This window comes from Abramis brama, assembly GCF_963993115.1.
Source record: "Abramis brama genome assembly, chromosome: 15".
Classification (NCBI taxonomy): domain Eukaryota; kingdom Metazoa; phylum Chordata; class Actinopteri; order Cypriniformes; family Leuciscidae; genus Abramis; species Abramis brama.
In genome coordinates this window covers 15857508-15878639 of record NC_139977.1, presented here as the reverse complement: position 1 = coordinate 15878639, position 21132 = coordinate 15857508, and the positions used below count along the sequence as shown (strand labels likewise).

General features: G+C 36.8%; 1 protein-coding gene and 1 long non-coding RNA gene across 8 annotated transcripts in view; one reads left to right on the top strand and one right to left on the bottom strand.

The window, feature by feature from the left end:
• The window catches only part of rap1gap2b (RAP1 GTPase activating protein 2b), a 38079-nt gene extending 27562 nt beyond the window's left edge, over positions 1-10517 (bottom strand). For 2 of the 6 annotated variants that reach the window (XM_084137423.1, XM_084137424.1), the window contains exons 1-2: positions 10334-10517; positions 6130-6165 (exon numbers count right to left, since the gene is read on the bottom strand). In XM_084137423.1, coding sequence (XP_083993549.1) covers positions 6130-6165; positions 10334-10377 — 80 coding nt within the window. In that variant the 5' untranslated portion in view covers positions 10378-10517. Of the gene's footprint in view, positions 1-1926; positions 2079-6033; positions 6166-10333 lie in introns of those variants that run through there. The other 4 variants (XM_084137425.1, XM_084137426.1, XM_084137427.1 and 1 more) reach the window with 3 other exon arrangements.
• A 1798-nt stretch (positions 10518-12315) lies between these two features.
• On the top strand, positions 12316-14351 carry LOC311097312. Of its 2 annotated transcripts, XR_014609235.1 has the most exons (3): positions 12316-12352; positions 13036-13131; positions 13906-14351. It is a non-coding gene; the product is annotated as an uncharacterized lncRNA (long non-coding RNA). The 2 variants fall into 2 exon arrangements; XR_014609236.1 differs by lacking the exon at positions 12316-12352 and having other exon boundaries at positions 12360-13131.
• Positions 14352-21132: the final 6781 nt, after the last annotated feature.

Sequence of the window (21132 nt, the reverse complement as noted above, 5' to 3'; positions counted from 1 at the left end):
CCTCTGATCCCACACGAATCAGATTCTTCATATCCATATCTACGGAACCCGCTCAGCCTCCTCTCCATACCTCAACCAGTCCTTCTACCCAGTCTCCGCTGTCTCCCATCAGCCCCTCTGTTCTTCCTCATCCAAAGTGGCATGAATCCACCTCGGGCCTTCCGTGAGCCAGCAACTCCGCCTTCGACCACTGATCCCGTCACTCCAACTCGGCCCATCGCCCTGACACCTTCGCCTTCGCTCCTCCCTCCTTCAGCTCCACCAGAGACCATCGAGCTTACGGCTCCACCGTGATCCCTTTGCCTACCGACTCCGCCTCGGTCAGACATCACTATGCCTACAGCACGAACCTACGAAGCGTCTGCTGGGCTCCGACTCTCTATGGCTCTGTCTGGTTCTACCCTACCTCCAGCCTCGCCTCAGCCCTCAGTCGCTCCGGTTCCACCTCAGCCCTCTGGTACCCCGGTTCCACCCTGGGGGGGGGGTCAATGCTTCGCCGTGGCCTCCGGTGTCGTTCTGGAACATTGGCTCTCCGTCTGTGCCTAGGACCACAATCGGCTCTGTTGCCATTGATCATCGCCATGGCCATGTCAAAGGAATCCCTGCCATGGCTCCTCGCTCCTTCGATGCCATGGGTTTCCATCCTGGCTGGATTCTGGGATTACACCTGGCTTCCCCTGCTCCGGGCTTCTCCCACCATCTACACCACCTTGGTTTTATCAGTCGTCAGCCCTCCTGAATTCCCGTCCTCCACTTGTCAGTGCGAGGTCACGCCTATTCGGTAGGGGGCGTACTGTCACGGTTCTGTGTTGTTTGTCACCATAGTTACTAATTTGATTTCGTCATTCTGTTCAGCTATTTGTCCTTAATCACCTTGTTTGATCTATGTATTTATGTCCTTGTGTTTCATTTGAGCTTTGTCTGGTCTCGTCTATACTACGATTGTGTTTTCTTGCCAGCCTTGAGTTTATATTACCCGGGGATACCATTAAAGACTGCAACCATTTGTGACACTACACCTACCTTTATAATGAACTACATATACATATTTTCACATGAAAAAAAGAAAAAAGAAAATATTTTGGGGACAACACTGGAAAGACAAAACAAATGATATAATAATAATTATTATAATTATTTTATTTATACTGTTTAATTATTATTAATATTTTTATCAATTATTATTTTTATTATTATTTTGTGTTTTCTTTTTCCAGTGTTGTCCCCAAAATCCCTTTTTCCTTTCCTTATCACTATTTTTTTTATATTTTATATTTTATTGTCATATTATATGATTAATATATAAAAATAGCACACAAAAAAACTGCTTTACTAAAAATTGTCTTCTCAAATGCATACCATCAGAATAAGTGGTTATCATGAGCAACATTTTACATCATGCTAAATCGAAAAACAAAACAAAAAACAAAACATGCTACATTATCTCTTCCTCATGGCTAGAGTGAGGAAGTTGTTCCCAGTTTGGATTTGCAGAGCATAGCGTGTGACAAGCTTTACAGTGAGTAACGGATTATACTTTCATCACTGGAAACTGAGATGAATGACACCCAAAGAAACACCAGCAGCACTGAGCCACTTACTGAAACTGTTAGGATGTGCGGTCAGCTTATGTAATACTTCCATAATCCTTCGAAAATGACTTGCATAGAATACTTCCCAACCTCCTCTCGTGCAACCAAAGCGAAGCCACACAATATAAACATCACCTACAGCGCTCTGCATGTATTTTAAAATCGCCAGAGTTTTATGCATTATATTCATCTAGCCATAAAATACATTTTATGTTGCTAACTAACAAGAAACACCATACAGAAACACTTAATTGTATGCAATTTTGCAACATGCATCAAAATACATCACAAACACAAATATTCTAAATTACAGTCAAAAGAGAACTGAACTCACCAGAGTCTCCGAGGCATTTTGAAGGTAACGTGAAGTTAATGAGTCTCCAGTTCTTACCAACAGTTGAAATAATAGACAGAACGAGAAGAACACACTCACTACAGATTGCACAACCGCGCTCTTAGATGCTCCACAAGTACAAAGCACTACACTTTCTCATGAGAGAGAGAGAGGGAGAGAGAAAGAGAAAGAGAGTGAGATGGAGGTAGGGAAGGGGGGGTTGAAATCCTCCCAGACACCCTAGTATCCCTGTCTGCTTTGTTCACTCATTTTGATTATGCGCCACACACACACACACACACAGATATGTCAGCAGGTTTGGGGAAGAAGGAAATGAATAGACTGATGTAACACACATTACACAAACTGACGTGAGCCTCTGAATAAATAATATGGCATCAAAGGTTGAATATTTAACATACTTTAATATTTAATATGTGACTCGTGTCAATACATTTTGAGCAAAACTAACATCAAGACACACAGATACAATAACACGCATTGTGACACCAAAACCTCCTATCAGAGAGCAGATCTGACATGTCTGACATGCACGTCAAGCGCTCTTAAGACTTACTTCATGTGTCAAACTCACTTATGTGTGTCTGTATTAATATAACTTGACTGACAGGCATGTCAACACGGAGGTTCAAAAATAGGAAAGGAGAAAGCATTTCAACACTGAAAAAAATAAATAAACATCTTAGTATTGCAGAGTGTGTATTAAAGGGCATTATGAATAGCATATCTTTATGGTGCATTATATATGCATAATTAATAGAAAGAAAAAGAAAAAAGAAAATACTTTGGGGAAAACAGGTTTATCAGTTTTAAATAATAAAACATTTATAAAAAAGAAAAAAAAACAGCAATACAAATTATTATTATTTTTAAATTATATTGTTTAATTATATATATTATTTATCTATTATGATTTTTTATGACTTTTTTCTTTTTACACAGTTCCCAAATATGTCCTTTTTCCTTTTGCTTTTTGTATTTTTATATAATTTTTTTTTCATAATAGCAAATTATTATTATTATTATTAATTAAAATTAAAATATCAAACAAATCTGCTTTACTAAAAATTGTATTCTCAAATGCATGCCATCAGAACAATAATGTGTCTGACAGGCACGTCAACACAGAGGTTCAAAAATACACAGATCATCCCTTGAAGACGTGCTTAAGGTGGTAAAAGCAAATGATCTTGACACCATGTGTGACCTTCACATGTTGCCATGCATGTTCCAAATCAGAGCAAATGTAGCGAACAGCTTGTAAATGATTTCCTGATATCACATTGTACATAAAATATATTAATTAACGCCTCAGAGCATGCAAATTTTGTTTTTTTCATGACGAAGAAATACATACTGGTTCTCTTGTTAGCTTATCATGCTTAAATGACACTTGCAAACAAGCTAACACATGTGGTCTGCATTGCGTAGGCGCAAACCTCCCCATCCTGCCAAGTCTTGATGCATGAAACATATGTGTGTATGCACAGACAAATGCTCGTCCACACCCTTCCAAGCAGAACTGAACATTGGGTGATTGGTTAGATGTGGAGATCCCACCTGTTACCTCTCCATCTGGTTGCTAGCATGATCCATCACATTAGATTGTGGCTTTCAAAGTTAGTCAGCATTTCTAAAAATACCAGCACATAACAAACCTCCATCCAATATTTTCAGTGGTGGTCTTTTGCATAGGATACTCATGGTTTTCCACAAGGCCTCTTAAAGCTAGGGAAGGCTTTTTTTTTTTATAAATTATTTTTGTTATACTGGATGAAACTGTATTCTCATCCTGATAGCAATCAATAATAGCAATGGTCTAAATATATATAAAAAAATACATTTATCTTCTGTGGAGGTCTCAGGACCAAAAAATCTCTGTCCAATCATTGAATATGGTCCGAATGCAATGATACGATGTCCTACCTGCCTGTCAACATATGTATTTCCATATCTCCACGTGCAGACATCACAAGTCGAGAGTTGTAGACAGACAGTCACCGAGCGCCATAAAAGAACAGCAGCCACCTTTTGGTTCTTCCTGAACCAAAACAGCGAGTTTATGCTGCGTTCACACCATATCGTAACCGTAATAAAGATACAGACACCCGTGACGTTCTACCCAGAGCTTTTCACGTCCTCAGAATCAGATTTATTCTATGTCAGCACTATCAACGCCTAAATTAATCTGCAGCAGTCAGGTGGTACAAGTAAGAGCTCTGTAATTTGTTTACATTCATTATTATTGTAATGTTATGTGCTTTGAGACATGAGGTAAATTAACGCAGTCTTGTGACGCTTTGCAGACTCTGCAAAGACTCTGTTTTGGAGAGCACTCTGAAGGGAGGGTGGGATCTCATGCTTTCAATGCTAGCTTGCTATTGCTAGCCGCTCCGAAATTGCCTACCCTACCTTTAACTAGCTTTCTAAACGACCTCTGCAGTCAACCAGTTTCACAAGAAACACCATGTTGATTGACCAGTAATTACTAATAAATTCACAAAGGAAAGAATCAAACTGAAATATTCAGATTTGTTAACTTTTCCCTTCCATTCTGGCCTTTGCAACATAGACTGTGGTAGAAAATACTAAAATTACAACAATGAACTTGCAGTAATTTGTGTCATTCTTCATTATGTTTAAAAAAATTAGTCCTTTAGGGTTTGCTAATTCAGATAAATTATATAATACTAGATGGTTAACAGACATTAAAGGACCCTAGTTTTCTCCTTGCCAGTGGAATATCTAAAAATAGATCCGTGGTCCACAACATCCTTCAAACACTTACAAATACAATGGAAATATTAATGACCCTCGCCTTTCATCAATTCACCTCAAAGCAAACCATGAATTGGCCCTGTGAAGGCCGATATCAGGCAGAACTGGATAATTTCCATGTTTGTGATCTGCAGTCACGACCTTATTCAGGGTTACTCTCAAAAAGAGCAAAGCTTCTTTTCACTCTGATGCTCTGAACACTTAGCAAAACCACTTCATCAGGGCCTTTCAGGATCTTAAAGCTCTGTTTGTTTGTTTGTTTGTGTGTGTATGTATGTGTGTGTGTGAGGATGATAATACTAGAGTTGTATTGTGCGTGCACTGCGTACACCCATGAATAATATGCCAAACCCTGTAAATGAGCGGATGGATGGTAAGCAAGTGGAGGACAAATTTTAAAATATGGCAAGACAGGACAGATTAACCCTTCCATGCTGTTACTAGTGAAGATCCTGGTGTTACTGGGGCAAATTGACCCTACATGACAAAACATGAGTGTATATGAGAGACATGATAAGACTGAAAGTATTTTATGGAGGCCTATGGAGGATGTCAAGAATTTCAGGATGAAAAGTTGATTTAAATTTAAGTAAATCTGTGTTAAAGGGAAAAACAGGTTAAAATGAACCCGCAACCGCTCGAAAGGGTTAAAAGTAATGGCGTAAAACAACTACTTATGATTCTTTATGATTGTGATGCATCTTGAAATATGAAATTGTGCTATGATTTGATACAATCTGAATTGATCAATAGTTAACCACAATCTTGAAACTTTTGGAATAAACTGTGTTCTTCAATAAAACTAATAAGAGATATTTTTAATTAAATATTTTATTTATTTGAAAAGTTTATTTGATTGTGTGTGTTTTTTTCATAGTCCAGATTTTTTTAATTAATCAACCAAACTGAATTGGTCAATAATTAACATCTGATTTCCTCACTGAACCCCAAGTGATTACTTTTGGACTTCAACTTGAAAAGAACTGAGAACTAATACATTATAATCCATGAATGGTGGTTCACATGATAAAGTGTTTAACATACACATTTGCATAAGAGTTTTGTTGAGATATTGGAAAACATTGCAAGGAGAGACATTCCCGTAAATAAATGGGCCACTTTGTGAAACAAAAAAAGGTTGATCTAAATCATAAAAGAGGCCAAAATATGCATAGTTTATGTCTGCTGAAAGACAAAAGGGTAAAAAGCCACAAACAGATACTGTTTTTCGCACAGGAACTAACCATTTGGTCACGCAAACCTATACACACAGCACTGCCTAAAGTTCACTTCAGGTCTCTCATTTACCTCTTTTCATGAAACAGATAGGAGGACAAAGGGCTGTCAGGTTTTGTGGGAGATGGAGAAGAGACAGAGGGGGTCGGCGGTACAGACAGTACTCACCGAGTTCGAAGGGCGGTAATGGTAGACTTGTCAACCCTGCATTTGAAGAGAAAACACAAGAAAGCAATTTAGTATCAAGGAACAAATGTTGATGGCTGTAATTTGCTCAGCTAAACCCGTCAGCTGACCTGGCAGGATAGAAGAAACAAAAGGGGTCAAAAAAGAGGTGTCAAATTTCTGTAATGTATCATCCCTGTGTGTTTTTATTTCTTGACACAGCTAGGTGAGCTTAATGCCCAATTAATGTTGACATGCAGGAAAGGTCACCCACCAGCACTGACAGCCCACAATACCACATCAAAACATAACAGGGTTGACTCAGACTGTGTGGAAGGGTGTGACCGTTTATTTTTATCCAGCTTGTTTTTGATATTTCACACATTTGTGTGTCACACACACCTTTTCCTTGTAGCATTAGGGTGAAGTTATAGTATTATATTAGACTTTTTTTTCTTTTTTTTTTTCTTTGAAGCATTTTCTGATTCACAAAGACATCCATTATCTAATATATATCAGAATATATCAGGTTTAAAATTATGTCATTATTAGTTACTCACCACTAACTCATATGAATCAATCAGCTTAGTCCACATTTTCTGAAGAGACTTGATCGCTTTATTTGATATACAGATTTAATTTAGGCTTTTATTCACATTTGAACATTGATCAGTCAACATAAATAGAAGCTCAATCAAACCTGTTTGATGCGCAAGTACAAACCTCATTGGTTCTTGCTGAAGCTCAAACGTGCTGCGTAACACGAGAATGAAACTCATTGGTTCTCGCATAATCAAGCGAACATGGTTGAACCTCTGTTTACCACAACTGATTTTTGGGTGAACTGTGCCTTTAACACAAGTTCTTTTTCACAAGTAAATTTTAAGTAAAAAAAGCATGCAGTTATATTTACAGTGATGCATTTATAACGGCCAATCCATAAATATTTAAATACTCACTGTTTCAACACGACATTAACAATATGTGTGTTAAGGTGATTTTAGTGTGAAGAAATCACTTACTAACCTTTCTGTGTAACAATCCAGTTTTACAATTTCCTTGCCATTACAATCTAACATTGTAAACCCTGAAATTATTGTAAAAATGCTACAAGTTTTACACAAGTTTTAACAGAACAATTAATTTAAGTGACTTAGGTTTCTGCTCTTAAATGCTAACCCCATTTACTTCCATTGTAAGAGTCTCACTGTAACCTTGATTTCAAAATTAGTTAGTTGAGAGAGTTGAAATTACTATTTTATTGTGTTGATAGAGGCTATCTTTGACATTTCTAACCATGTGATCGGTTGTGTGCACCAGTCTGTGAGGGCGCTGCTGTCAACTCCCATTACTGCAAGTAACTGCAGTTATTGTGTCTTATTTTCTTTATTATATCAGACTGATTCCCTAAAACACACAATGACAGGGAATGAAACATCCCATTCAGTGAGATGATTTAGTGAAACAATTTGTTTGCCACTTGGTATGCCATTTTGCAAAGACATTCATACATTTTTAGGGAGAACTTAAATGTCCAAAGTGTCCCAATACAAGCAAATTGAGACTATGGTAGCCAACAGACCCTCATTATGTGGTTCAAATGTCAATGCTATAAAGAAAAAAAGAGACATTTCCAACCGATGAAGTGCACGCCTTGGAGCGTCAGACTCAGATAGGTTATAATAAATGAATGTCAATGAGTGTGTAACAGATGGAAAACACACAGCTGCATGAGCATGGTGTCTTACTGGTGCCGTGAAGCAGAGCAGAAATCCATCATCTCACTGTCCACTACAGTGAGGGAACATTCAGAGCTTAAATGTGTAAAAATCAGATTAAATGTAGTGTAGCCTAAGTGTATCTCGTACACGGTTTACTCAGTAGGGAGTCAGCATCTCTTAAGATTTATGTGTGTGTGCGTGACCGTGAGAGGTTACTGTTGAGGTGTCACTATTAAACGTGTGGCTGGTGACTGGGTGTGGTGGAGATGTGGGTAATTGTGAGAGAGGAAGGGTGTGGACATGTGTGTGTGTGTGCGCACATGCAACAAAATTTCCCACAGCAAAAAGCTGACACATATTAAGTTCTCATGTGTTTGCAACACTAGTCCATTAGTACAGCATTTTATATACAGTAATACACTTCATAATATATCGATGTATATGTGATCAGATATGGTACTGCATGTGTAATATATTGCAGATATATGTACTCATGCAACATAATCACAAATATATAGAGAAATATATAATGTAATATATTTCTTATATTTTTTAATTATCTACATTATAAATGTTTCATATTTTCAAGCTAGTTGTCAATAGCACAAGCACACCTGCATGTACTTAAGTATTTAGCCAAGAGAATATCATTGTGCTGAGGAGTGCACAGTCATTACTTTTAAAATATGGTAATTATAGTCTTATCAGTCTTCGGCCAATCATCAACCGAATCACAGTCTCTACTCTTCAGCACAATGGTGACCCCAAAAACAAAGACATACCAGAAAACAGGAACTAGAAATCTGTTATTACTCATTCCTTGAATGTGTGTGTGTGTGTGAACATACATTCACATTTATATGGGAACATGTATGTGCAATATATGTGCACAATAAAGGATAAAACTTTGTGAATATTACATGTAATGCTATTTTTGTATTAATTTATAAAAAATGTATATTCATTAATATATAGCCATACATGGTCAAAGCATATATTGCAGTATATTGAAAAATATAAGCACTAGTTTCCCATATATAGAAATGTATTGTGTAATATATCGCATTATATTTAGCAATTTGCAGTATATTCCCATATATTTTTGTTCCGTAAGAGTAGGCTTAAGCCTAGTCTGTGAAACCATGGGATTGTCTCATTCTCAGCCTAACACTAAGCCGAAATCTAACCTTCGGCCTAATTTTATGATGAAACTAACTCTATGCTTAATGAAGCTAACCTTCAGCCTAACACAAAGTCTAAGCCTAACTCTCGGCTCAACTCTAAGGCTAATCCTAACCCTCAGCCTAACGCTAAGGGTAAACAAACCCAGTCCTCAGCCTAATGCAAAGCTGAACACATAAGCCTCAGCCTAAGGCTAAGCCAAAACCTAACGATCAACATAAAGCTATGTTTAAATCTAGATGTAGACCCAATCCTAAATCCTTTTGTATGTTATCACACTGTAGTGAACATATCAAACCACAAAAAAGGCCTTCAAAATAGCCTTGAAAGGAAACTTCAGATAGAGATGAAGTCATATAGAGGAGCAAGAGAGAAAATAAAACAAGAGAGCTGAAGCATAGCATCATAAATAAAGCATTCACTTGCTCTGACCCCACATAACCACTGCCTTCATATTCACCGTTTCCCTATATGGTGACATTCATACACACACAAACAAAGAAAGCATGCGCAATAGCCTGTAATGATAAACATCCACCTACAAAACAAAATCACAAACTCACACTCAAACTACCCCACACTTACCCAACATGTGTGAGATCAAGGTTTCAAGAGGGAAACCAGAAAGGAAATGTGAATAGCTTTCAATCAGGACAACAGTGAGAAACAATCCACTCTAATACATGAATGCTTATAAATGATTTAGCATTATGGAAAATATTCAGCATCTCAATCAGAGTTGCATATAGATAGAAGCACAGCTGGTCCATGTATTTTTATTTTTGTCCATACAATGGAAGTCAATGGGGTCCAAAACTTGAACCCCATTGACTTCCATTGTATGAACAAAAAAAAAAAAAAAAAAAAAAAGTTTACATGGAATAGAGGTGAAATTTCAGACTATTCAGTCTCTATTGCAACTTTTGAAAAGTCTGTACGAGTGAACAGTGAAGAAAACCAACACTTGAATGAGAATTTGAACAATGGGCAATGCCCTCTGATACATCTGCATACATGCAGCTATTACTATCAACTATTACGACACTCCTTATATCTACTTAGATTTGTAATGTCACATAGAACTATTACAAATCAATATTGTGACTGTAAATTACAGCACATTCAGCTTATAAATCCATCATGTGAGAGTGCAAATGAATGCAGATTAAAAACAGCCCATGCAAGCATGCTGACGACCATAAATAAACACCAGTGAGCACATCACCGACCCTCTCACACACAGGGCATCTGGCAGACATTTCCACACAGCTGACAGCTGATGCTGTTCCACATGAGCAACGTACCATCCAAATCCACCGAAGGATACGCTCCTCTTCCTCCTCAGCATGGTCCCTCTTTATTCGCCTGACTCCAATTCGTCTTCTTCTCCCTCCACACTCTCTCTCTTGTATCGTCCCTCTGTGCTTGTGTTTCAGTATCTCACAATCACTCTTTTTGTTTCCTCACTCTCTCGTGTGCATCTCTCTCTCTCTCTCTCTCTGAAATGATTTCATTCCCCACCCTCTTTCTCACCCTTTATGTGACAGTTTGGGGCTCTCTTCTCGCACCTGCTGTGTCACTCCCTCTCACTTCAGCACACAACTTCACACGCTAAGAGTTGAAGAGAGGAGGGGGAAGGAAGGAGTGGCTGAAAGCAATATTTTTAAAAAATCTCATTCTCTAGAGACCCTCTGGGCCTTATGTCTGCTGGAATATGAAATATGAGATATGGCTGCCTGATAAAGCCTTGTAAGTGAAAGTGATTTTAAAAATAATGCAATAGACCTATATTACAATTTCTTGCTTTTTAATCTGTTAGCTGTCTTTACATTTTTTATGCCTGCTGCAACCCAGCAAACTCAATTATACATCTTGTTCTAAATGAATAATAGGATAGAAGATTGCATAGAGAAGGATTGCGAATACTGAAGGGTGTATTAAATTAAACGGATTATGAATTTTGATAGATCTATTCTGCATTTGTTCTCACAATACAAGATTATCATAAAAAGACTAGCAGTCATGTAATAAGTGGCCATTAAGAAAGCAGCAATTGTGTCTAGTTTTGCACTAATACGCCCTCTCCTGGCAAGATTAATTAAGATCAACGGATCTTACACATCTTGCAGTTCACTAAATCGGCCAGCCACTGAAAAGTTGAGGCTTTCAGAGGAGATCATGGCTTTCCCTAAAAAAACCCAAATGCCATTCTGGAAATTATTTTTCCACAGCATTGTTAAAGAATATGGGCATTTTAAATTGTCTTTTGTCGTGCATTAATTGTGTATTTTAAATGAATATACACAAAAGGGTTAATAGATGTGCAGATCCATTGGAAACAAGAAAGGCAATTTCCGCTGCGAGCAGGGTTCGAACCTGCGCGGGGAGACCCCATTGGATTTCAAGTCCAACGCCTTAACCACTCGGCCATCGCAGCTCGACGCTAAACCACAATCGTATGGTATAGAACCTTAGATGGTAGCGCGGTCTCACTTTATTTACTTCGTGGCTCTCAATTTAAATGTAGCGCAGCCTCAGTTTATTTACTTGGTGGCTCTCTTTTTAAATGTCTTCCTTTTTTCATGCGTTCGTGAAAAAATACTGCAAATTAACAAACATAGATAATCTTAATGTTGAACGAGATGCACTTTTAATAAACCCGGAAGTAACCATCACTCTGGCTTCCTCCACAAAAACGGATTTTTTCATAGGCTTTTAGATAAATTTACAAAATAATTGTGACCCAAATATGCCGCTAGATGGCGCCACTATATGCATTAAAAACATAGATTAAAAAACAGCATTTTGCAGTTTGTTTTGTAATAGTCTACTCTTGTTGCTTTAGTCTAATCAAGACTATCTAAGAAGACCAATCACGTGCTTTTAAAGTAGAAATGCTTCCCGGTAAAAGTTCCGTTTTGTTCTCCCAATTCGTCTTCTTCTATGGAATTATTATTGTGCCAATAAAAATGAATGTAACTTTTCAAGAAACTAATGAAAATATAAATTGAAACTAAATAAATTATCTCTGAAACTGAAAAAGAATAAATCGCAGGCAAATTTTTTGCCTTAGTTTTTAATACACTGCATGTTTTGCTAACTATTTCTCATATTTCAATCACTGATCTGAACTTACAAATGCGCTTCCAGAGTTTTCATTTACGCTTCTGAAGTTTTCGTTTACGCTCCCTGAGTTTTCGTTCGCCGTTCTGACACATTTCTCTCGTGGGGGCGGGGCTAGTAGCAGTGTGTTCTCATTGGTTACTGAGCTTTTGATTGACAGCTTCGTGACCTGGAAGTGAAGACGTCAGTGGTGTGTTTATGTGAGCGTCTGTAATCGCAGCTTTCTATTTCATTTTAGTGATATTAAGTTATGTTTGTTTTTTAATTTTATCTGTATTTACCTGCTGCTACTACTTAGTTGGCAGAAGCTTTTAGGAGCACAAGAGATCTATTCAGTCTATTCAGGTGTAATTAAAGTACTGTATACTTAAAATATTGTAGTGTCCGATGTTTTCGGAGAATATTTGTTTATTCCTGATGATTCTTTTGCATGTTAGGCTCTGATTAGGTTCAGCTGTTACAATTTAAAGAGAATACTAGCAAACGTGTGTGATATATTCAGCCGTCAAGAAAGTCAAACTTAAACCAGGTAATCAAGGTTGGCAACCATGGCCATCACACTATTCAATGGCTGCGTTCGAAACCGCATACTTCCCTACTATTTAGTATGGGAAAAAGAGTAGGCGAGCGAAAAAGTATGTACGAATCCAAAAGAGTAGGCGAGAATTACCTGGGCGACGTACTAATTATCGCGAGATTCGGACTTAAGTGCGTTCGAATATGCCTACTTTCCTACTATATAGTAGGCGAAAACAGTACGTGAAGGAAGCAGTACGTTCGAAACATCGATATTCATAAAAGAGTAGGCGAGAAGTTCCCGGATGGCTTACTGATTCTGGACAGATTTTTGAGTGCTCAACCGATGGATACTCTTCTATCCCAGGAGGCCACGCGAGAGGATACGTCATAAAAAAGAAGAAGAAGGATAGGTCATACTCGAACGTGACGGAAAGGATGACGGACGAGACTGTTTTCAAATGTGAGTTTTACAAATCAAATGATCGCATGTGTTGAACTACTGTACAGTAAACTGTTGAATTGTTGAAGGTGTAAAGACGCTATATATTTGTGATTTTGCTGTAAATCACATTTTATTATGGGATAGGATGAGCAGCTTACATATAGCTAACAGAGAAGCTCCAGTAAGGACACATACGTCTCCAAAGTGGATTTGCATACATTTTAAACCGTATACATCTTAAATACAATTACTAAATGTCTATTTAATATCTGGCAAGAAACTCTTCTATAAGAATTGCAGATTACTACGTCTAATAGACATGAAATAGGCATCTGAGTGATGTGTGCTATTATGTAGAACCAATCTATAAAGTAACTAAACATAAGTTATCTATTTTATTTGTCCATTAGTACTGTTGATAAATTAAGGAACATTTATGTAGGATAAAAAGTTAAAACAACCTCAACATGTAAATGTAGTGTTGAGCTCATAAATCACAGAGGTATGTGAGTCTCATGAAGCTGAATGCTGCCATCAAAGGCTTTGTGACATTACAGAAATGAATAACAACAACTATTTAAATATTAAGTTGTAGTTTATTTAAATTATTGTAATTTCAAACTGAGCTACTACAGCACTTTTCTGATTCTTGATTTCTGTGCATTTGCTGCACAGCTGTTGTGGTGGAGCAGGACCTGCAAGGAAAGATGATGGCGGCATTTGTGGAAAAAAAGCATTTTTGTCTTCTAAAAATAATGACTGCTTTTGTGTTATGTTTGTGCATTTTTGCAGCATCTGAAATGTCAGCAGACTGGTGTGAGTACTGAGGATGAGGAGCCCAGAGCTGAATCCTGGAGATGGTGCCATGGATGAGACCCTCCATCACTCCACCTGCCCTCATGAGACCCTCCATCACTCCACCTGCCCTTATTGCCTCAGATTGTGAAGCACAACACATCACGCAACAACCTCCGGCACGAGGGAACGGCTCACCTCTGGCGGTCAGCTGAGTCATCAGAATAAAGCTGAAGAATGGGAACCGCTGTGTTGAGATGGCAGAAGGATGTGGGGTTCAGCGCCTGTAGTCTACATACATGATTGTAGTTTGAATAAAGCTTTGTTTCATGTGTTGACTTGTATATGCATTTGTTTATTGTGTGATGGTGACTTTGATTCATTCTTTAACTAATTTATTAATATTTCTCATTGTTGTCAGTAAATAAAATACAATTAATTCATGCTTTATTTATTGTTTGAATGAAAATGTAGGTATGTTCGCTATATACACATCTAGAGTGTATTCATGCATAGCTATTTCAAATGACATACATTACATTTTGTTTGTTTTATTGAATTATATCATTTTCAGTAAAAAGTAATATAATTAATTGGTCAGCATTTATCGTTGTTATTATTGTATGTTTTGGGGTGGGATAGCAATGCAATTCGTTCTGGGGTAATATTAATTTTTAATAATGATACTTAAATTTTTCGAGTATAAAATCAACAGTTTTCTCCAATCTTCGCACAGCTGCCCTTTGTGCAGACATTACAAACGCTGAGGAAAACCGTTCTAGGTAGGGCTGTCGAGTTACTGATGTTATGAGGTATATGTGTATATATATCTATCTATCTATAGGCCTATATATATGTATATATATATATATATCATTCATGGGTTTGCAAACATGAGATTTTATACACAGGAAAAAACCTATAAGGTTGAATATCTAAATATATATTTTCTTAAATAATTAATTATATAATACATTTAAAAAATGCATTTTCTGTTATTTATAGGCCTGAGGGATGAAACGAGAGTTAAATTTAACAAGAAAAAGAGGAAAACATAAAGCAGTAAGCCACTTTTGCTTATGGATGAAAATATTTGGATATAAAATAAAGAAATTAACAACATTTAAGAGATGACAATTTTGGGATTTCGTAATAAAAATAAATATCGTTAAGGATAAAACGGTGGGTCACATTAGTAGGGTATAAGAACTTAAATCAACCCTAAATGTACTCACAAAATAAATGGGCAGCAGTTTCTTCAAAAAGTCCACAAAAGGAGCAAGTTTAATCAATATCATGATATTTACAGACAGATTAATTAAACGTGTCGTTCAAATCTTTTAAGTTGTTGCGCTTGTGATAACGCGTCGTAGGTCACATGATAACGTCAACATGGCAGATGTCCGGTTCTCATTCATACTCAACGAGATCTGGCTATAAAGTACCTACTCTTTTAGCGCTCGTTAAGTAAGTACTTATTGAAATGAAGTACCTACTCATTGAGTATGCGGTTTCGAACGCAGCCATTGTAAGCATGATATACGTTTACACCATCAAAATTAATGATCACTTAAATAAGAGGAATTTAAACAATATGAAAATTACAGTCGTGGCCTGCTGTCAGATACAGACCTCAAAGGGCATTTCATTACAAATGTCACACAAAGAATGCTCTTGTTGCCATTTTTTTTATTGATAATTGTATTTAGTTATTTAATTTAATTAACACTATCTTCTAACATTTAAAATTGTAAATATATTTTAACAATCATCAACCATTTCAATTGTGACTTATACAACCAGTTAAATGAATGTAATTGAAAATATGAATTCAAATAAATTTACATTCTTTATTGTCACTAAAGCATATACACAAGTATCAAAGTGAAGGTCTTGGATGCAATTATGTTGCGACTGGAAAGACCAGAATCCACAAAACATTAACTGCATAATATACATGTAATGCACAGTATTCTCATGATATACATTACTATACAAAATGCACAATTACAAATACAGAATAAGTTTTAAAAATTCATATACATGAATTTAAATGTTGCAATGATTCTTTGAGCAGTTCCTGTTGCAGTACAAGTAACAAAGCAGTGACTGGACACAAGCAGTGCAAGGATAGTCCACCCAAAACATGAGCATTCTCTCATCATTTACTCTCCTTCATGCCATCCCAGATGTATATGACTTTCTTCTTGACATAAACATAGACAAAGATTTTTAAGGAAATAATCCATCTCTGTGAGTCCATAATACAAGTGGATTGTAACCCATGTACGTAAGATAGTTGGTCAGAAGTGATTTTTAATAGTTAAAACAGTCATATTATTAGTATTTTTCTTATCTAGCCTATTGTTTGACTTCAGAAGGCATTGATTCATCCACTGAGGTCGCATGGATTACCGTCACGCTCACTGTGTGTGGTTTTTAAAGTGTCTTTAGGACTCGCAGAGATGGATTACTTTCCTTACAATCTTAATTCGTGTTTATGTAGAAAGAAAGTAAAATGCATCTGGGACAGCATGAGGGTGAGTAAAATAAGAGAGAATTGTATTTTTGGGTGAACTATCCCCTCAACATTCATATGCTGTTGGTATGCTAATCCAAGATCAGCATAGATTAATAAGCATAAAGTGAAACCTCTTGTGTACTTGTGAACTATGTTTGTTTTAATCTAGAGGAAATTGAAATATTTGCTAGTTTATATTAAAATAAATCAGGTGTCTGAAAATCAAGGTCATTCAAAGGTGATGTGTCTGAACAAAGTAAGATTATTGTCTGATAGGGACAGTGGATCTCTGGTACTATCACTCCATCCTCTGTGTCAGCATCAGAATTTTGTTTATGGAAAAGTTGCTCCACTTCCTGGAAAATGAGAGAGGAAATGTATTATAATCTAACAATACAAACTGCTTATATATTTAAGGGATTGAACAGTACTAAATATTTACCTCGGTGTCAAGCAGCATTTATCATCTGTAATACTGTTGTGTAACCAGTAGATGGCTGTATTGCCCTATATATAAACATATGGCTGTGTATTCCCTAGTTGCTGGATGTGTTCAGTCATAATTACTTGCATGTATTAAGTTTTTAATTTGGACATATATTATTATTAAAGACTATTAAAGATTAAACATTTTTCTCAGAAATGTTCATTTGAAGTGCTTTTTTCATTATTATTAGTCAAATATGGACACAGAAAAATCATTTTGTTACTCATACTAGATACAATAGCTTTATCAGTCATCTTTATCACACAAAGGTAATCAGAATAAATATTGCAACCAGGGCGATACTTCAAAATAATTGAGTGTTTACATATTACGAACAGAGACGTGGTCTGTGGTCAAGTCGTGTCTCTCCTCTTTCAAAAACTTTGCATCGCAAATTAATCAGCAATTGATAAATTCAGGTTTAAATAGCTTTATTGGCATGGTAAAAAGGGCTTTACATTGCCAAAGTTGAATCAGGCAGTGATTGACAGCGCTCTGGGGTCCTATGGCATCGGTCATTGACTGATACAGTACAGATAGGCTACTGTACAGTACTCTAGCTCAATGTTGTTTGGGGTGGCTGGGGGGAAATATGATCTAATCGAAGACTGTAACCGAATGTAGATAAACAAGTCATGTAATGATTGGGCTAACAGTTAAATCAAGACAACACAGCTGTATAATGTTATGGGCTCTCACTGAGCTCTAAAATGCCTCTCCACCGGAAAAAAGCCAGTATTATAAATAGTATTAGTATAGTATTAATGAAAAAAAATCAGACTTACCACGAGTAGGCTAACGTTATCCAGTATCCTCCTGATATAGCGACGATGACTAATGATAAATATCATTCGTCTGTTCCTTCTATAAGAAATCATCTCAACAATATAGTGTAGCAGCAAATAAATACAGATATAAACTTAATATCACTAAAATGAAATAGAAAGCTGCGATTACAGACGCTCACATCCACACATAAACACACACTGACGTCTTCACTTCCAGGTCACGAAGCTGTCAATCAAAAGTCAAGTCAAGTCAAGTCAAGTGTATTTATATAGCGCTTTTCACAATACAGATTGCATCAAAGCAGCTTCACAGCATTAAACCAAAATAACACAACAAGGTTGTTTCTAGTGTAAATTTATTGATTGATAAAATTAAATTAATATCCCCAAAATATCCCCAACTGAGCAAGCCAAAGGCAACAGTGGCAAGGAACCGAAAACTCCATCAAGTGACCTAATGGTGTCCTAAAACTCCATCAGGTGACCCAATGGAGAAAAAAAAACCTTGGGAGAACCCAGGCTCAGTCGGGGGCCAGTTCTCCTCTGGCATTTATGAACTAGAGGCCAGATTGTAGTTTGAACAGTAAGATTTAAAATGTTATATGAATGCCTGGCTGAAGAGATGCGTCTTTAATCTAGTTTTAAACTGGGAGAGCGAGTCTGAGCAACGAACAGTATCAGGAAGGCTATTCCAGAGTTTCGGAGCTAAATGTGAAAATGCTCTCCCTCCTTTGGTGGATCTGGATATCCTAGGTATGACCAAAAGCCTCGAATTTAGTGATCTTAAAGAGCGCGATGGATTATAGGGCGATAGAAGATCCGTTAAATAGACTGGAGCTAAACCGTTTAGGGCTTTATAAGTCAGTAGCAATACCTTGTAATTGATACAGAACTTTATAGGTAACCAATGCAGTGATGATAAAATCGGTGTTATATGATCATATTTTCTTGATCTAGTAAGAACTCTAGCAGCTGCATTTTGGACCAACTGTAGCTTGTTTATTGAGGATGCAGGACAACCGGCTAATAAAGCATTACAGTAATCTAGTCTCGAGGTCATGAATGCATGAACTAACTTTTCTGCATCGGAAACTGATAGCATATTACGTAGCTTAGCAATGTTTCTAAGGTGGAAAAAGGCTGTTCTTGTAACATATGAAATATGATTTTCAAAAGACAGGTTGCAATCGAGTATAACACCCAGGTCTTTTACTGTAGAGGATAAAGTAACAGGACATCCTACGATGTTAAAATTGTATTGTGAGAGGTTTTGTGGGCGGTATTTTGAACCGATAAGTATTACCTCTGTCTTGTCTGGATTTAATAAAAGAAAATTACGCGTCATCCAATCTTTTATATCTTTAACACATTCTGTCAATTTGGATAATTTAGCGTTTTCATCCGGCCGTGATGAAATATATATTTGAGTGTCATCAGCATAACAATGGAAACTAATTCCATGTTTCCTTATAATATTTCCAAGTGGCAGCATATATATTGAGAATAACAGAGGGCCTAACACAGATCCCTGCGGCACTCCATAGTTTACTGGAGTTATGATCGATTTTTCTCCATTTAAAGAGACAAAATGGTAGCGGTCAGATAAGTATGATCTAAACCAGCTTAATGCTTGTCCTTGAACACCAGTATAATTTTGTAGTCGATCTAAGAGTATTGTGTGATCTATAGTATCGAACGCAGCACTTAGATCAAGTAAAACTAGTATTGAGAAACAGCCTTGGTCAGAAGCTAAAAGTAAATCATTTGTGATTTTAACAAGCGCAGTTTCAGTGCTATGATGCGGTCTGAATCCAGACTGAAACTTTTCATAGATATCATTTTCTTGTAAGAAAGAGCCCAGTTGAGCGGACACCACTTTTTCTAATATTTTATACATAAATGGAAGATTTGAAATGGGTCTATAATTTGCTAGATTATTATGATCTAATTGTGGTTTCTTAATGAGAGGTTTTATAACTGCCAGTTTAAATGTTCTAGGAACATGACCTAAAGATAAAGATGAGTTAATAATATTGAGGAGAGGCTCTTCCACTACAGGTAACACTTCTTTCAGTAATTTAGTTGGTATAGGATCTAATAAACATGTTGTTGTTTTAGATGAAGTGATAAGTTTATTTAACTCTTTTTGTTCTATAGTTGTAAAGCATTGTAATTGTTCTTGAGGGGTGATAATTGAGGCTGAATTATAAGGCGCGATTGAAGATTGAACGTTTACAATTGTGCTCAGTAACCAATGAGAACACACTGCTACTAGCCCCGCCCCCACGAGAGAAATGTGTCAGAACGGCGAACGAAAACTCAGGGAGCGTAAACGAAAACTTCAGAAGCGTAAATGAAAACTCTGGAAGCGCATTTGTAAGTTCAGATCAGCAATTGAAATATGAGAAATAGTTAGCAAAACATGCAGTGTATTAAAAACGAAGTAAAAAAAATTGCCTGCGATTTATTCTTTTTCAGTTTTAGAGATAATTTATTTAGTTTCAATTTATATTTTCATTAGTTTCTTGAAAAGCTACGTTCATTTTTATTGGCACAAGAATAACTCCATATTCTTCTCCCTCCACACTCTCTCTCTTGTATCGTCCCTCTGTGCTTGTGTTTCAGTATCTCACAATCACTCTTTTTGTTTCCTCACTCTCTCGTGTGCATCTCTCTCTCTCTCTCTCTCTGAAATGATTTCATTCCCCACCCTCTTTCTCACCCTTTATGTGACAGTTTGGGGCTCTCTTCTCGCACCTGCTGTGTCACTCCCTCTCACTTCAGCACACAACTTCACACGCTAAGAGTTGAAGAGAGGAGGGGGAAGGAAGTTTTGTTGTTCTTTTTAAGTGCTGCATAAAATACATTTTGCAATAAATGCCCTAAGGTAATCCCCTAAAGCAGTGGTTCCCAACCTCTTTCCTTGCCCGCCCCCCTGGATAGTTCATTCATGGCACAATGTATGGAAGCAAATAAGAGACAGAACTATTTGAAATTTAACAGCCACTGAATACTTAGTTTTGAAATATTTTATTTTGAAAAACATTTATCTGAATTTATTTGCTCTGAATTCACCCCTTAGAAATTATTTTACTTTGGAAACCATGTATCTGAATTTATTTGTTTTGAATTTACCTCTTAAAACCTGAATTTCGATGAATATTTTTCAATGCTCACAAATACAGATTAAAAAAAAAAAATCAACTTACAGAATTTCAGATAAAATAGATTCAAGTTGATCAAATTTGATTGCTCAAATTCAGATCTCAAATTTCAAGTTAATATTTTTCAAAGAAAACATCAGTCTAATTCGACTGCTCAAATTCAGATCAAAAAATTCAAGTTAAATATTCACATGGTAACATCCGGGCTACCCAGGATAGGAAAAACAGTTGAGCGCCTATCAGAGCACGACGATCATGTGCGCA